Source organism: Phycodurus eques, chromosome 1, assembly GCF_024500275.1.
Source record: "Phycodurus eques isolate BA_2022a chromosome 1, UOR_Pequ_1.1, whole genome shotgun sequence".
NCBI classification, from domain to species: domain Eukaryota; kingdom Metazoa; phylum Chordata; class Actinopteri; order Syngnathiformes; family Syngnathidae; genus Phycodurus; species Phycodurus eques.
This window is the reverse complement of record NC_084525.1, coordinates 35,110,891-35,128,697: the sequence shown is the minus strand read 5'-3', so window position 1 is coordinate 35,128,697 and position 17,807 is coordinate 35,110,891. Positions and strand designations below refer to the sequence as shown.

At 42.5% G+C, this 17,807-nt stretch overlaps 2 protein-coding genes across 2 annotated transcripts in view; one reads left to right on the top strand and one right to left on the bottom strand.

Moving 5' to 3' along the window:
- LOC133409579 (signal peptide, CUB and EGF-like domain-containing protein 3) overlaps nt 1-12,939 on the top strand; it is a 138,141-nt gene extending 125,202 nt beyond the window's left edge. Inside the window, 14 exon segments of the mRNA XM_061689797.1 lie at nt 8-124; nt 5,064-5,186; nt 5,328-5,444; nt 6,258-6,353; nt 6,459-6,575; nt 7,073-7,234; nt 7,335-7,538; nt 8,198-8,359; nt 8,439-8,606; nt 8,693-8,854; nt 8,930-9,127; nt 9,219-9,371; nt 9,462-9,541; nt 9,788-12,939. Of these exon segments, the coding sequence (XP_061545781.1) occupies nt 8-124; nt 5,064-5,186; nt 5,328-5,444; nt 6,258-6,353; nt 6,459-6,575; nt 7,073-7,234; nt 7,335-7,538; nt 8,198-8,359; nt 8,439-8,606; nt 8,693-8,854; nt 8,930-9,127; nt 9,219-9,371; nt 9,462-9,541; nt 9,788-9,940 (2,012 nt within the window). The 3' untranslated portion in view covers nt 9,941-12,939.
- On the bottom strand, nt 12,441-17,731 carry LOC133409594 (complement receptor type 1-like). Its single transcript, XM_061689831.1, has 8 exons — nt 17,623-17,731; nt 17,350-17,547; nt 14,849-15,040; nt 13,378-13,474; nt 13,220-13,293; nt 12,965-13,141; nt 12,684-12,869; nt 12,441-12,600 (listed from the first exon to the last, which is right to left on the bottom strand). The coding sequence occupies exons 1-8, from the start codon at nt 17,675-17,677 to the stop codon at nt 12,545-12,547; spliced, it is 1,035 nt and encodes a 344-aa protein (XP_061545815.1). The 5' UTR covers nt 17,678-17,731; the 3' UTR covers nt 12,441-12,544.
- Between the last annotated feature and the right edge of the window lie 76 nt (nt 17,732-17,807).

The window sequence follows — 17,807 nt, the reverse complement described above, 5'->3', positions numbered from 1 at the left end:
TGTGCAGACATTGACGAGTGCTCCTTTGACCGCGCTTGCGACCATTTCTGTGTCAACTCTGCAGGAAGCTTCCAGTGCCTTTGTCACAAGGGCTACGTCCTCTATGGCGTTGCGCACTGCGGAGGTGAGCTGGCTCTGCTTTTTTGGCTCCTTATGTATACAGTAAATCTCCTGTCCAACAGGCTTCCTTTTAACCCCGCGCCTTTTCAAACCCTCACTAAATTTCTCTCATATTGAACAGGTAGAATGCGCCACAAGTACTGTAGACTGATTCACTTGAGTTCATAAAAAGATGTTAGCCTGTTGAAGCTTTCTGCTTTCAGCTACGTGCAATGTAAGCTCCCATGCGTATGGAGGTGAAGGGTTGCCATATGCCCCGGTTGTCCTGAAAGAGACTCTTAAATGTACTTTTAAAAGGAAAATAAATGTTTTGTAATTAGATGCGTCTGAGAAACTCTCGAGTCTTAAGAGTTCTAAACCCACAAATCAACATGGTTTGTTTATTTCCATGGTTGCAGGGTGTAAAGACTTAATGCCGTCCAGCTCATTAATCTGAATGTCACCACATCGAGAAAATCAACATAAAAAAGTCCCTGCATGCAACCGCATCGAAAGACAAAATGGAGCTAAATGCTGGCCGTGATGGATTACCCGGTTACAGTTAAGTCTTTGCAAATAGGGTTCCAAATATACTAAAATGAGCAGAAACAGGTGGCTGCCCGGAAGGCAGGAAATCAATCTAAGATTACACTACACTTGGCAGCAATGTAAAGCAAAGGTGATTTGTGCTGCAGTTAATGGACTAAAACATGATTTCCAAAAAGGCTACTTCACTTCAAGGTGGAGCGTGACCTTGGACAACACAGTACTGTGGACCAAATAGCCCAGAGAGTCAGGAGGGAGGTGTTAAAGTTCTGAGGGGTCGGCGTGTCAGACATGGAGCAAGTGGCCTGCTCGAGCACATCGGGCGTCCCTTTGAGTTCGTGCCTATCACTTTAGGAACTTCTGCTGTCTCCACAGCCTCGGGGCCTCACTGACATTGCAAGCGAGACTGTGTCAGCATGAAATATAACGCTTTTTCAAATTTGTTCTTTAAATGTGACAAACCTGCAGGTTAGGAACAGAAAGCAGTGCACTTGGTTCGTGCCAAGTCCGAAGTAGTATGGCACTACTTAGTTTGTACATGTACAAAATATATTTTTTTAAATATTTTTTTCTGAATGTCTTTATTATTTATATTATATTATGTAAACGTAAGGATGTTAAAAAAAATATATATATATATATACACATATGTATGTGTGTGTGTGTGTGTGTGTGTGTGTGTGTGTGTGTGTGTATGTGTATGGAGAGAGAGAGAGAGAGAGAGAGAGAGAGAGAATAGTATTTGTGTTCGCCCTTTTTAAATCATAATGATAACTGACATCACCCAAACAGCTCTGATCAACATTTTACATACCCTTGAATGTTTGGCCAGAAAACACAAACACACACAGGTTTAAATGACTGTTTAAGTTAGTGACATGTTTGATTGAATTTGCCTGTGTGTAAATAGTCAAACAGGTTCAAATAGGGCTGCAGTTACTTTGCTGAGTACTGAGCCACAGGGAAAACATCAACAAAAATCAAGAAAGGGATTTGAACATGTATCTAAAAGATTTAAAAATGCCATTTGGTTCTGTAAATTCTGATAAAGAAGTGGAAGGTTAGTTGTTCTGTTGATGCCAAGTCCTGTCGGCCACAGCTGCCATGTATATAGTGTGGGATGAAAAGAAAAACCAAACCAAAAAACAGGTTTCTCTGCAAAAAAATTTGCTTTTCCTGATCACTCGTTCTTTACTACCTGTGTGTGTGCGTGCGCGCACGTGTGTAAAAAATGAAAAAACACTAACTGCTAGTTTCATAAATGGAGATTTGTACATCAACATGAATGTCACTACACCTGAGCTACAAGTACATGTAAAAAGTCTCACAACACCACACTACCAAAAATGGAAGGTCGTAGAACACTTCACGAACATGGCAAACACGTAAATGGGATATATTACCATCATTTCAACATTTTAGAGAAATTACTAGGTTTTTTTTGGTACTCCACTGCAACATTATTGTGATAACATGGCAAATTCTTGGGCCTTTGTTGACAAATATGCATCATAGGAAAGGAAATGCATACGTAACCTTTAGTTTATTTAAATGATCAATTCTGCATCGTGCACTAAAATCTCGTACATGCCGTGCATTTATGCAACTAAATAAATGTGATAATAAGTTTGAGTCTGGGAATTGCTTGTGAGACATTGTAAGGTGCCGTTTGCTCCGTGTAAATGTAAAAGTGTTGGCTCCCGCTGCAAAATGTCTGTATATCGAGTGATGAACTGGACCGACATTAACGACGTGCTACCATTGTTTAGCGCACGGGTGATGAATGGCCTTGCCGGCCTTTCCATCGCTGCTGTCGGAACTATTAGATAACCCTGGAGATATATTAAGCCCCCCCCCCCCCGGTGTACTTCCTCACTCGCCACTCATAACTAAGCTTAGTTTGCGCCTGCTGTGCTTCATCAATCCCAAAATATTGCCGCGGCCAGGCTCAGTGTTTAACAACAGGCTCGCACTCAACAAACCCAGTCAGGTCGGCGACCTGCTGTCGAGTATTGTGCCGAGACCTGTCGGCATTCTTCCCAAGTGAGAGTTCATCTAGCCATTCTCCTCTTCGGCTAGCAAAACAATCAGCTTGCTTTTTGCTTATCTGCTAAGAAAATACACTGTGCTGTTGTGACTTCAGACCTCCACAAGCGTGTTTCAAAATGTTCCTGGTTTCATACACGCGGCTTTGGCCTCGACACAAATACATTCCTGAGGTGCAAACAAACGTGTGTGTGTGTGTATGTGTGTGTGTGTGTGTGTGTGTGTGCATTCATTAACATTTATTTGAAAAAAGAATGAAAAAGTCTTTGGGAAGAATTCTTCCTCTTTCATCTGTTCAACGGTGGGAGCAACAGATTATAATTAATTATAAAATTTGAGAAAACATCACAATGCCATGAAGTCGGTCACTCTCCATGGTGTAGGCATTGATTCAAAATCGCAGTTTGTCTTTTCTTCTCTCGTCATTCCTCTTGACTTGTCAGTGAGCATGCAAAGGAACAAGGCCTTAAGGGATTTGCAGAAAGGTCAGTGGAGATCCGTTTGATTGTATTTCAAGTATGGAAGAAAGTAAAAGAAGTCAGAACAACAGTTTCTGGCAGATGAGCACTGCTTCCATCAGATAGTCATTAGAGTTTTTCGTCCTTTAAATGGAGTTCTTCGATGCGGAGGGTAGGCAGCGCATCTCTCGCAATGTTTCCAAGCCGCTCTGTGCGACACATTGGCAGACTGCACTTGATGAAGTCATCGTCACACAGACAGTTCTTTTTTTTTTTTTGACATGGGGTGAATGATTGAATGAGACAAGAAGTATTCCATATCAACAGTCAGAATCATCCATCACTGATATTATGGCTATCAGTTTCTTCAACTTATTTTGTTTTTCCTTTTAATCTGTACCATACATCTTCGTTTATCGCAGGGGTTACATTGCAGATTTGTCATTTTCATATCTGGAATTCAGTGCCAATATGTGATAACTTAGAGAGCTGCAGGTATTGTATTTTTCCACTTGAGGTCACCATCTACACACGCTAGACAAGCACATGCATTTGTGCTCTGCTTGAGGGATGTGAACAACAACCAATGCGGACATGGTATGAGCAGGGGATTTCATGCCTTAATCAATGGTACCATTCCTCACACTGACAGTCCTGGCAATTAGTCAGCAAAAAGCATTATGGGAATTGTAGTAATGTTTCTAACTACAGTACTGGAGTTGTAGAAAATCAGGCTAAACGTTGCTCTTTACTTGCATTTATTCCCTTCGATATTGTTATGAGTCTGTGCATTGGCTATTCGTTGGGCTAAAGTTGGTATTTGTGAATTTATTTCATTAAACTCTGACTGTGGCTTGTGTTTTAAACAGTAGCTTTCCGGTCATATTCGCTGTATCCTAAAGCAATTTGGTGAATTGCCAAATGTATGAGTTGAGATTAATCATTAAGGTTTCATTGTTGCCACATTAAAATCATATAACCAACAACGCTGTATTACAGATGTCCAGGTGAGTAACTGCACTGCACTAACCTATTTTTTTTTAAATCCACAATGCACTGAATTGGCAATAAGTGAACCACAATGTCATGAGGGATTACTTCTCAACCATCTTTGGAGGTCTTGAAAAGCACAATATGTTCATCATTATTATGATTTTTGATCTCTCTCCTGATGTTACCACCACTGATATCTGTTCTGCCCACTAAAGTCATTCCCTGTGTTTATCATATTTAGTGTTTGTAACCCTGCATGTGGTAGCAAAAGTGATTTCAGTCTTCCTCATTGCAATGTTTTGACTAATAAATTGGAAGTGGACTCCATGGACTGCAACCAGGCAAAACACATTCCATTCATCCATCCACCCATTTTACTGTATATAGCGTACAGGTGAGGCGAGGCAACCTTGGCAAAATGTTCATTATTATATATTTAGATATTTGTGCTTTGGAAGCCCATACCTCAAGTCAAAACTTTCCAACATGCCGATAATCACTTCTCTTGCAATGTAGAAATGGGCACTATGTCTTTGAAAATGTTGAGCATGATTGACTACCTTGTGATTGCCTTCCACTGACAAACTTACGGAAAGCAATGTGACAATAATTCTGCTCATGTTGTCTGTATCTATAGTTACTTACTCTTTTGAGACCTAATCACTCGGGTGGTTGGTAAAGTCGCTAATTTAGCAACACTGCTTTTTTTAAGATAGCTCCTCGCTGTCAGCAGCCGTGTTGTTAGTGCAAGCAGTGCACGTCAGCGAGAACTTGTTTGAACAAAAAACTCAAAATTAATCAATAAAACTGATTCATTCCTAGCTTGAATGTAGTCATGTTTGTCTATTTTTTTGTTCTCAGATGAGATGCAAAGGTGTGTAACTAATGCACATCCACTGAATATGTATCATATATTTTCAGATATTGATGAATGCAGTATTAACCGAGGAGGTTGTAAATATGGCTGCATTAACACTCTGGGGAGCTACGAGTGTACCTGCCCACCTGGATTTAAACTGCACTGGAACAGAAAGGATTGCATTGGTACGTGGCAGCACTGCCCTCTAGTGGTAAAGGGAAATCCACTCTTAGTTCATCATGCTCCCAGTTCTGCAAAATTGGCTTCAGCCTGTTATTTTACAGCATAGTTTGATTTATATAGTATTGTCTATTATCTCTCCTCAGAGTTGGTGAAATGTCCCCCAGGCCTTTTCGCCCCCAAGGCGACTCTCACCTGCAGCAAAACGGGCAAGAAGGAGAGCTGCTCGCTCACCTGTGCCTCCAAGGCACACTATCTGGCAGGTATGTTCATTGCAAATTGGGCAGCCATCACAAAACACTAGAACAGTGGTTTTCAGACTTTTTACAACAAGTATCATCTCAAAAAATACCTAACCCTCTCCCAGGTACTACCATCATGACCAGCATTAAAATACAGTAGTGTAGTAGGTCTAAGGTCATCAAAAACGAGGCACAGGCTTCATTCCTCAAACGTATATTTAATATTATTGTTAGTTAATTCTTGTAACATTATGCACAGTTCAAACGTTACACTGTGCTTAAATATAGGTAAATAAAAATGCTTAAATTAAGATGTATTACGCATAAATACAAATTGCACCTCAATAATGTTTAAAATTGAACCGTTCGCAAAGATTTAATGCAAATGTATTGTGCTTGAAATTTAAATATAAATGAACGGTACTTGTAGAACGTGTGCTGATCTTAAAAAGCTATTTTAAAAAAAATAATAATAATAAGATTTTTAAGAATGTGTTGTACTTGAAAAGCATTTTTTAAAATACTGTACTCCTGTAAACTCCACTGTTGCCCAATAAAACTCTTCTGACATAAAAGGGATACAGATTCTCTGTTGTGCTTGACCTGACACATATATACACCATGAAAATTAAAAAACTGTACTGTAATAGAGTAACAAAAAGTTTAAACAGGTTGTAAGTATAATCTAATATGTTTGATTGTGTTTTACAATTACAAGTGTATCCATAACACACTTTGAGAATCACTGCACTGGAAAAAAAATGTTTTTCATCTTGGTTTTGATTTTTGTTTGTGTGTGTGTGTGTGTGTGTGTGTGTGTGTGTCTTCTTGAAGAGTCTGACAACAGCTACTCGGTCAGCTGCGGCATCCCCATCGTCAGAGGGAAGTCCCCCATCAGGCTCAACTCCAGCAGCAGTCAAAGCTGCATCGGTGTGGCCCTGCAAATCCTTTGCGTTTGTTTAGTGTGTCACAGCCAATTGTGCTTCCTATGAGAGCTGCATGCATAATACCTACTTTTGCTGTCTTTGTCTGTAGAGACTTTGGCGCCTCCAGTGAAGCAGACGGCGTCTTTCAAGATTAAAAACGCCAAATGCCACCTGCACCCTAAATTGACAGGCAGGACAGAGGACAGGGGGCGCACCCTAGGACCAGGTCTGCCCTTATCTGGGTTTGGTGTTGAATTAAAATACATTGTTTCAAGTCATTTATCATCAACTCGATTAGAACATTTCTGAGAATGTTTTCATAAATGTTGAGAAACAGCACTGCTGAGCTAAAACAAGATCAACGACCAATACTGGCATACCATAGCGATCCACACATGCAATGCGAATGTCCAGTGCATTGGACATTTGGAAGTGATATCATTCCATCATCGCCACGTCACAGGTTGCTTTTCTCAGCATGATCGCTTCCTTGATTGTATTGTGTGGGAAAATGTCAGTGTTTCCAAAGCCTGAGGTATTTGGTCTGGAAAAAAGAATTGCTCATCAGTTCCAATACATTGAGAAACGACAATAGCACATTGTAGCACCAAATTAGTGTGAGGACTTAATCTGTATCTCTGTTAGCATCTACTGTACACAATTATCTCTTGTAGTTACTGTATGTGACAATGGCTAACTGACTGCAACGCTATTTTGCTACAGGAGGTGGTCAGCCCTGCAGTAACTGCCTGGTGACATTTGTCAATCTCAAATGTGACTCGTCAAAGAAAGCAAAAGGGCGGCGCGCTCGCAACCCGGCTAACAAAGAGGTAACTCGCATCACTTTGGAGCTGGAAGCAGAGGTCAAAGCTGGAGACACAACAGGTCGGTCTTAGGATGTAATAGCAATTACAACAGCCCGTTTGAATGTACATTTTTCTTCATAGACGTAACTACTTGAAATGATTCACTTAAAACTTGCCAGGAAGTTGTAACCTCAGCTGCCTCAGACAACGTATGGAGAAACAGGTGAAGACCTACATCAAGGCTCTGAAGAAGTCCATCAACCAAGAGCGCTTCCTCATCAGAGTTGCTGGTTTGGAGTACGAGGTGGCCCAGAAACTTCCACAAGCTTCACCCATTCAAGAGAACTGTGGCCCGGGCTCCGAAAAAGACAGCGGGCGATGCGGTAAGACTTTATTATAGGTTACTCACCTCATTCACTGACCTTGACTTGGATCGCCGAAAGATAGATGTATCAGTTGTTATGATCATCATTTACTGTCAACAGAGCAATTATAAAATCAATCAATGTGAATGTCAAAGGCTCAGCTCATCAAATGAACAACTTTCAAATGTGTTGCACACTAGGAGGACTTTCTTATATTATTCATCCATCCATCCATTTCCTACAGCGCGTCTCCTCATTAGGGTCACAGGTGACTTTGGCCGAGAGTCGGGGTACCCCCCTGGACTGGTCACCAGCCTATCACAGGCCACAAAGTATATGTAGACAACCATTTACACTCACATTCACACCTATGGACAATTTAGTCTCGGAGGAACCCAACATGCATGCTTTTGGAATGTGGGAGGAAGCCGCTGTCGCCACAGAAAACCCAGCCAAGCATTGGCGAGAACATGCAAAGTCCACACAAGAGGGCCAGGAACCTCCGAATTGTGAGGCAAACATATTAAACGATAGTTCACCGTGCAGCCTTGTTGTAGTATGGTAGATGGAAATCAAAACTGATCATGTTAAATGAATGCTGTCGTGCCAGTAACAACAAAGGTTGAAATGTTTGCCGGCGGCTTCTCACTGGAACTGTTATGGATTTTGTTTTTCAGTCAGGTGCTTGCCGGGCTCGTATTACCACGGGGAGCAGGAGCGTTGCGTCCAGTGTCCGCCCGGCACCTTCCAGGAGAGGGAGGGGCAGCTGGCATGCGACCTGTGCCCGGGCAGCGACGGCCACGGTCCTGTCGGAGCCCGAAACATTTCATCGTGTGCAGGTAGCGAAGGTCTAACTTCCTGGTACTGTGCCAGTCAAATATTCCTGCCAAACTTGATCTGGCTGTCTGCGTTCCCCAGGCCAATGTCCCACCGGGTTCTTCTCAGCCGACGGCTTCAAGCCTTGCCAGCCGTGTCCCCAGGGCACATACCAGCCAGATTTGGGTCGGACATTGTGCTTTCCTTGCGGGGGAGGACTGAGCACCAAGCGTGAGGGCGCAAGCTCCTTCCATGATTGTGAGGTCAAAGGTGAGAAGAGCATGCACAGAAGCCAACCAAGAAAAACGTTGCGCAAAGCACTGCTGACGTCACGTGTGTCTTCATTGGTGGTGCAGTGCAGTGTTCTCCGGGCCATTACTACAACACCACAGTGCACAGGTGTATCCGCTGCCCAATCGGAACCTATCAGACTGAGTTTAGGCAGAACTACTGTATTTCCTGCCCAGGAAACACCACCACAGATTTTGATGGCGCCACTAGTGTCTCTCAGTGCAAGAGTGAGTATGCGAATGACAGTTGTCTGCTTTCAGTTTGGGGCCAGGCTGTAATGCGTTGAGTCTGTGCGCGTCTAGACAGGCAGTGTGGCGGCGAGATGGGCGAGTTCATGGGCTACATCGAGTCCCCTAACTACCCCGGCAACTACCCGGCAAATGTGGAGTGCATTTGGAACATCAACCCGCCCAGCAAGCGTAAGATCCTTATTGTGGTGCCGGAGATCTTCCTGCCCTCAGAGGACGAGTGCGGAGATGTGCTGGTGATGAGGAAGAACTGTGAGTATTTCCACGTCCCTGCCCGCACCGCACCAGGTGCCATTGCGTCCGCAAACCGGATTCATCATTGCCCTTCCTGTGCTCTTGCAAGGGTCAGCTACATCCATCACCACCTATGAGACGTGTCAGACGTACGAGCGGCCCATCGCCTTCACGGCGCGCTCCAGGCGCCTCTGGATTAACTTCAAGTCCAACGAGGCCAACAGTGCCAGGGGCTTTCAGATCCCCTACGTGACGTATGACGGTATGCGATGCAAACGGCTCACGGCACTTCTCAGCAGCTCGTGAGCTGACCCAGAGGAATTGTGCTTCTGTGTTTTCTCTGGAACTTCAGAGGACTACGAACAGCTGGTCGAGGACATTGTACGGGATGGAAGACTCTACGCTTCAGAAAACCATCAAGAAATCCTCAAGGTTAGCCCTGCTATCCATTAGAGAATATTAATCATGAACCGCAATCCCTGCGAAGGCTTGAGCCTACATTCATTTTGATCTTAACATAGAAAGAAGAACTTTTAGATCATCAGAGAATTTCTCCTCTGCTACTGTGTGATTGGTGACCTGAGGAACAAAAAAAGTTGTATTGCTCTTGATTGAAGTGCACTCCTTAATCAATTCGCATGTATGAATATGCTAACGACTGTTCTTCAATGTTTACAGGATAAGAAACTGATAAAGACACTTTTTGACGTGCTGGCTCACCCAAACAACTACTTCAAGTACACCACTCGAGAGTCCAATGAGATGCTTCCCCGATCCTTCATACGGCTCATAAGCAGCAAAGTTTCTGCTTTCCTGCGACCGTACAAGTAAACGCTTATCTGCAATTCCGTAAACATCCCCCGTCCCCCTTACAGGCTACATCCTGCAACTCATAAAGGACTTTGACACGCAAAATACACCGTTTTATTTTTTAACCCTCTTTTGATTGCCATTGACAAACCTGCAAAATACTGAATATTCGTGTTGTTGTTTGTCAGTTTTTCTTCACAGGTCCACAGTCCAGAGTGGAAGAGTTTAGTGGGGATGTAGAATATGTGAGTGGGTTGGGTTTCGATTGTGTCGTGCAATGGGACCATGAAAGCGGAAAGAAACGACAGTAGGAGTGATGTTGTGTTAGAGCTTGTTGTTGTATTTGCTTAAATGACTGGTCTGTATTCCAGCTCCGACTACGACCGTTAAGTATGACTGTAAGTGCTGTGCAAGTGTTGTGTAACCCCGGTTCCATCATATGTGCGTGCGTGCATGCGCTGGTGAGGATACGTGCTTGTATGTGCGTCCTCGACGAGGAGCAGTTGCTGATTCGTGTCGCAGCTGTGTTCCAGCTCATTTTAAAGCCTTACTGTGTGTGAGCTCTTAGAGCAGTTTTACTGTTAAAACAGTTCATCTGTGCTGTCTAGACTGCACCAGCCTTTTCCGACCCGCCCAGCATTTCTGTTGCTCTTTTTCTTCTTCTTCTTCTTTTTTTTTCCAAGGCGACTTTAAAGCAAATACAAAAAAAAAATAGCCGGTTAATCATTCCTGGAACACAGAGGACATTGTTGGAAGATGAATAAGAAACTATTAAAAGTGGGAAAGCCACAGGAATGAGATGATGTGGAATGTGTCTGGGAAGAGGGATCGAGAGTTGAATGTCTTTGGGGGACGTGATGTTTGCTGCTTCTTGTAAAAGGTCACTTTAATTCTTCAATCTCACATGAATAGTGTCAAGGATTGAAGTGAAGAGGAAGCAGAGAATTTCAAGTACTTTAGTTGTTACATCACAGCAGGTCGATGATCTCGTCATTCGTCTGTGGCGCAGGTCTATCGTGTTTTGACTTGTAAATACCGAAAAGAAGAACGCTAAGGGTTGGATTCTGTGATGCCGAGCCCAAGAATCACACCGGCACCCCCGCCCCTAAAATGTCATGGTCATATCAAATCCAAAGACACCAACTCCCCAACTCATGTTTGGTCTGTCCCAATGAAGACAGCTCTTCCAAAGAGGGCCCACAAGGGCGGGTCACATTGTTTTGTGCACTATTAGATCAAGAGCCCATCCTTCTACCTTTATAGACAAGTGCAATGAATGAAAATACCACATCTCGGATTTGCTTATGGTGACCCAAAATGATCTTTTGGAAAGCAGCACTGTTGACCCTTTGTATGGCATGTTGTGAGCAGAACTTTAGGGTGTACCTGCTCTTTTGCAGAGTGAGTCAAAGATGTCATGGAAATTTTGCAGTTTGGAAACAATATTCTTTGTGGTTTCAGAACAATGACAGCAACAGGGTATAATAATTTAATATTAAAGTAAAAGACCGTTCCCCGTGATAGGAGCTGATGTTTTGTTTTAGGTATTTAGCAATTTTAGCAAAGTTCGACAAAAACATCCAAACCTTACCTGGCTTTAAGTCAAGTGGGCCCCCACGGCTAGCTTTTGACGAGCTTATCATAAAGACTGGAAACGGGAAGCAGCTCGTCTGCTTTAGAAACACACAATGGTATTTGCAGGGGATTCATTTGGCTGGGAGGCACGATCGAAACTGAGAGAAAAGTATTTCATCAAACCTCAAAAGTCATTATTTGCGCTATTGCGTTTTGTGTGTGTGTGTGTGTGTGTGTGTGTGTGTGTGTGTGTGCGTGCGTGCGTGCGTGTGTGTGTGTGTGTGTGTTCACATAGCTCGCAATATTAATGGTAATCCCCTAACATGCATATTTCAACTTTGGAAGGAAATAAATATGTCTCATTCTCCATTACATGGTTGATTTCTAGTTTAGGGAGTGGAAAGGGAGGTTTGTTGTTGTAAAAGTCACCATCCAGGATGATCCAAAAGGGATTTTGATCACATTGTCAAAGTTGATGGTGAGATGCCAAACCATGTTATACCAAAATGTTGGACATCTTTAGTGAATTTCCAGCTCTACCTACATTATAAATATTAAAACATGGCCCGTATGCCTTCATGGGCAAAAACCCTCCTCCCACCAGATTTTCTTTTTTTGTTTTTTCTTTTGGAGATTGTTGCCTTTTAAAAGAGAGTTTGCTATGATGTATCATAGAGTTGATAATGATATTTGCACTTGAATTGTTATTGCTCATGTAAATGTCTGGACTTTGTATTGTCTTTTTAATGAATGGACTTGGTGTTCTTATTTTCTTGTAACTTGTTTTGTTCATGAAAGCTCACTAGAAGTTTAGCCTATAGATGATGATACACGACATTATCGACAGTAAAAAAAAAAAAAAAAAAATGTATAGAGGTGAAGGCAACAAGTTTGTACTCATTATTGCCCCAAAACACTTATGGAAATAAACATCCTGTACGTCAGCTTCATTTTAAAAACATGTTTAATGTGTGTAACGCTGTTATAACCTGGCAGCAAAGTATTAAGCTCCAAAGGTAATTTTCCATCCTCTGTTTGGTCCTGGACTTACTAATGTAGCATCCCATATCCGACAGCATATTGGCTTTGCCATTTAGTATGCCATGCTAAAAAAAGAAAAAAAATTCAATGTGTTTCGTAAAAGTAATGACGATAATAATTGTCTATTTCCACCGGAGTGGTAACTTACACTTGCGTCTACATTTGGGAAGGCTGGGAATCCACTGACCATCGTCACCACAGGTGACCGTGCTGGTGCCCACCACTGTGTAACCGTGGCGACAGCCAATGGCGATCGTGTCTCGGTGTTGATAAAGTCGGATGTGACCTCGCGTCCAGGAGCCGTTGGGCACTTTTGGAGATGGACATGTAATTTCTGTGGAGAAACTACAACTCTTATTCACTTTTATTCATGGTAAATTGTAAATAAATTTGTGTAAAGATGACCGCGTCACTATTTGTGTGCCAGACCTTTGCATGTAGGAGGTGTGCTCCATGTGCCGTCCTCTGTGCACCATATCGCCTTGTTCCCCAGCAGGGTCCCTGCACGACACTCGTACACAACCACACTCCTGTACTTGTACGGCGCCTCCTCTGTGCCTTTTCGCTCTGTATTGGCCACCTCTGGAGGCTCTTCACACTCCACCACTTGAACAGAGAGAAAACCTCATGCACCATGGAAAGGTACAAAGCGCAACAAGTTTCATGGCAGTCAGTTCGCGGCACCTTCACAAAAGGGAGCATGGCCATCCCAGCCGAAACTCATGCAGTTCCTGGTTGGCCGTCCTACAAGCTGAAACCTGGTGACAGGGTGAACACTCACAACCTTTCCAGCAGTACTTCTGACATGCATGTGAAGCACAAGAATTACATGAGCGTCTCACCCGTCATCACAATGAGCTGTAGCGGTGTCTCCAAACTGCACTCCGGTATACACGAAGCGACCATTTTTAATCTCCCCAGCAGAGCCACACAGTTTCCCTTTACAGAATGGAGAGTGTTCTGGTGGCTTAAAACAGTATCGCTCGGTTTACACTGTCATCACCATGCACATGTACAGTATATCATATTTAGTCAATTCCAGGGACAGTAGATACTTAGAAAGTAAACGCACCCGTGTAGTTCTTCTGTTTTAGCTGTGACATATCAAGACGGTGAGATTTATCTTCCAGTGTCGAGCGGTCTGAGGCCTTCTCTGCTTTCCTAACACTATCGGAAGCACTGACCTACATTTACAAACTAAATTCTGTTTTTATTCCAAGAAATTTGAAATGTATTACTACATTCCTCTTGGCTGCACTGAGCACTGACTTTTTTTTTTTTGGTCCAATCAGATTTCAGCCTCAGTGTGCTGCCTTGTCAATCTAAACTGTCTAGGGCCTTCAGAATCAGTAGTGCTTAACTCGAACTATATTAGTAATAGGACTGTTTCATTAACCAATCAGATTTCAAATTCATCGACACCAGGCCAGAGAGCTGGCCCTCGTTGACATGCGCATTTGTCCATTCTGAGTGGTTGTTCATATCAGAAATTGTTACAGCCAACTTCGACAAGCAAAACACATCTTCAGCGATCATGCACATTAATTCATCAGCATCTCTGGTGAGTATGATGTATTTAATTGTTTGTTTTTGTCATGTTATTAGATCAATATTGCTTCTGAACTGCTCCAGATTCTGTACATGGCACAGTTATTTGCTGTTATATCGCATTATTGTATAGTATTGATGGTTTGGTTTCGATAGTGGTGGTTTGAAGGAGTGAAGGGTGGAGTAAGTCAGGTAAATCTCCACTGAAGGCCCAGGCGCCAAATGCATGCCCGCCACTGCCATGTGCACATGGTCAGGGTTCATTTTCAAAAGGCAAAGCAAGAGTTTTGTCATTTTTAAAGATAGCGATGATGTAAACGGCTGAGGTAGCTAAGGTCAATTGTGCACATTCTTCATCCCGGTGTGGCGCGTGCTGAGGTCATTAATAGCCATCCCATTTTGGGGAAAAGGAAAGGATGCTTTTGGTTGAAATAGCATATGTTTAGGTAAAAAAAATTTTTTTTTTTAAATCTCTATGTAATGAAAGAAATATGACCGATTTCTTTATGACTCTACCCATATTTTCCAAGACTGTTGTGCATAATAATTTGAAACACTATTTTCAAATCATTCAGAGGAAATATATGGCAATAATTAAAATTGGTAAAACGCTTTAATTCACTGTACATTTTGCATTAACCATTGAGAAAAAAACAGTATGTGCTTAACAAGTTGAAAAACAGTCTATTCAGTAACAGATTGGCCGTTGTGATATTTCTGCTGTCATTCTGCTTTTGAAAAAAAGACTCCAAAGCTTGAGCTCACGTTCACACTTGAGCAGAAGCGGCGTCCATTGTCCTCTGCTACAGCTCCGGTATCTGCTGCCACCTACTGGACTGTAGCCGACGTCACAAGTGTACCGGACTCGCTCACCACGGCCAAAAGTCGTCCTGCTGATGAAGTCGTCAGCGAGGTTGGCGTGAGACTCGTCCGAATTGGCTGGAGCGCTACAGCCACCTGCAGAGTAGAAAGTTCTTTCTAAATGTGAGCACTTAGTAACGGTGGAAGTATATGTCATCTCGCCGTGACGTCACTCTCACATACTTCCCGGTGGCACAAGTCTCCAATGGCACCACTAGTAAACCATTTAATGTCATTTGAGCGAGGCAGAGCGATTAAGAAAACACTGTAAATGGCTTCAATGACGATTGTAGGCTATCTCTTCAGCCCCATACTTCCAATTTGTGACGTGTCAGTCCCCCAAAAATGAAAACTGTTGGAAGTCAAGTTTGTCATGGTTTCTGTTCGGGTCAGCACAGGGGGGGGGGTTGGGTTCCCACTGGCACTTGGTGACAACCTCTGCACAAATGAAAATAATGTATCTTTACATTGACTACCATATCCTCAGCCTTATCCAGCTCAACTGACAGTTGATCATTTCGCTTTTGGGGTTCTTTCGGAATGTGCATTAGCATGACCGACGTGTTAGCTAAGCTAGAAGAGCTAACAGATTAACACATTCACTGCCATTGACGGCTTTAGAAGTCAAATATCCACGTTAGCTGGGAAGGCTGGCAGTGATTAAAAGATACCATAAACCTAGACCAATGGTGTCCCAACAACAGCCCACAGGCCATCCATTTTTTAGCAGCCCACCCGCGGCATATACTAAAATACACAATTGAGCAGACCGTGTCGTTTGCCTGCATTGTACTACAGTGTATCTACTTTCTACACTGCGTGGCAAAGGATGCGAAGAGAACGACTTTGGTCTCATGTCTCACTTTCTTGTTTCCCACAAATCGCCCATCGCTAAAATAGCAACAAAATGCCGAGTTGTTACCCTGCGATAAATAAAGTTCTGTGACAGCAGCAAATAGCGTGAATCACAATTGTTTGCTCCACTGACTGTACCATGTCAGTCAGTTGAGTCGAGATTGTTCTCTCTTTGCTTCTGAATGTGGCGATATGATTCTGCTGCTGCCCAGTACTGTGTCAGGGGGACAATTAATTAAAACTAAAAATATAAATAAAATCCTTGACTTATTGCATTCTCATCAGGTTTTTTGGGGGTTTTTTTCCCCCGAATCATGAAGTATAATACATTTAAAAAATATATGTAATTGCTTCACATACCTTCACCTACACGAATGTAATGTTTTTATCGTGTAAAATTAAAGGTGAACCTTGCATCCTTTGATATTTCTGTATGTGGCCTTTGGAAGAAAAACTTTTGACAACCCTGACCTAGATGAACTGAGCCTAATTCTAACCCCTGAAAAGCAAAAGTGTAGAAACTTCATCCATTCTCTGTAGTGCTCATCCTCAGTTGCGGCTGTGCTCGAACCTCTTCCCACCTGACTTTGGGTGAGAGGCGGCATTAGTGTTGTAACGCTTGAGACCGGTCTTGGTCTTCCACATTTTGAAGTTTTGCATGGAATGTAGGAACAAAACTTGAGTACCTGGAGAAAACTCACGCAAGCAAATGCAAACGGACAGGCCTGAGCTAAACTTGGAACCCGGAACCACAGAACTGTGAGGCAGACGTGCCATCCGCCACAGTGCCCGATGAGAGTAGTTATTATATAGTATATTTGCAAATAAAAAGTTGCATAATTTTGACAAAATAAAAGCTCTTTTCAGTTAAAGGAATGTTATGAGATTAAAGTGGTATATATTTGACCTAAAAATATATTAGTTTAAAAATTATATTTTCGACATTAAAGTCATATTACAAGAGTCATATTTTTTAGATGAATGCAGATTTTCTAGATCAGTCATGATGAAAAAGACACTATATTTTTGTGCCAAAAGTAGTATATTTTCGAGATCAGTGTAATATTTTTTAAATGCTTTTTATTCAAGATTGAAGCAGTGATATGAAAATAAAGTTGCAATACAAGAAAACTAGTTTTTGAGGAAATACATCTTTTATTGTTCCATTTTCACATTAAAAGTAGTATTAAAAGGTTATTTTCTTTTCCCCCCAAAAAATTCTTCGATCAAATGTATTTTCCATGGTGAAGTAATATTTCTCGAGGAAAGTTGTGTCATTTTAGGATTTCAGTCTTCGTAGTATCAGAATCGAGTTGTAATATCACGATAAAAACATTTTTGGGAGAGAAAATAGTCGGTACATAAACTTGAAACGAGGATAAACCGAGTGTACGGCAGTTATTAATTTTGCACGGAAAATTGCCGCGTTGGAGAAGCCCTCTCGTGGCCCCAAGTAAAAACTACAACTTTCTTGAATTTTAACAGGACAGCATAGGCTTCGCCAACAATTGGGAAAGAAGCGATTTTGGGCAGGTTTGTCCCATTCTTACTTTCGCATTTGAGTGTCAGCGTGGTCCACGTTCCATTGACGCACATCACAGAGGGGCTGCCAGTGTACGCGACAAGGTCCTCGGCACACTTGTAGTCAACTTTCTCCCCGCTGTCGAATTTGCGTCCGCTGTCCAAATTGCTGTCGAATCTGGTTGACGGGTATTGGGGCGGCGCTGAGCATCGCTTTGGAACTTCAGCTATAGTTTTAAAGATACTAATACAGTCAACTTACTGGTTCAAAACAATCCGAATGGGTTGTAGCAAAAACTTACCAGTGTCGAATAAAGAAACGGATAAGAACATAAGGTGCCACACGATGCTCCTCATGTTTTGCAATGCGTGCCTATCCAGTGAGAATTGTGACGAGTGAACATGGGAGGATGCCGGTATTTATAACGGAAGGTCGACCCCCACACCGCACCTACACCTACGCACATGCGCGCGCTTTCGGGCCAGA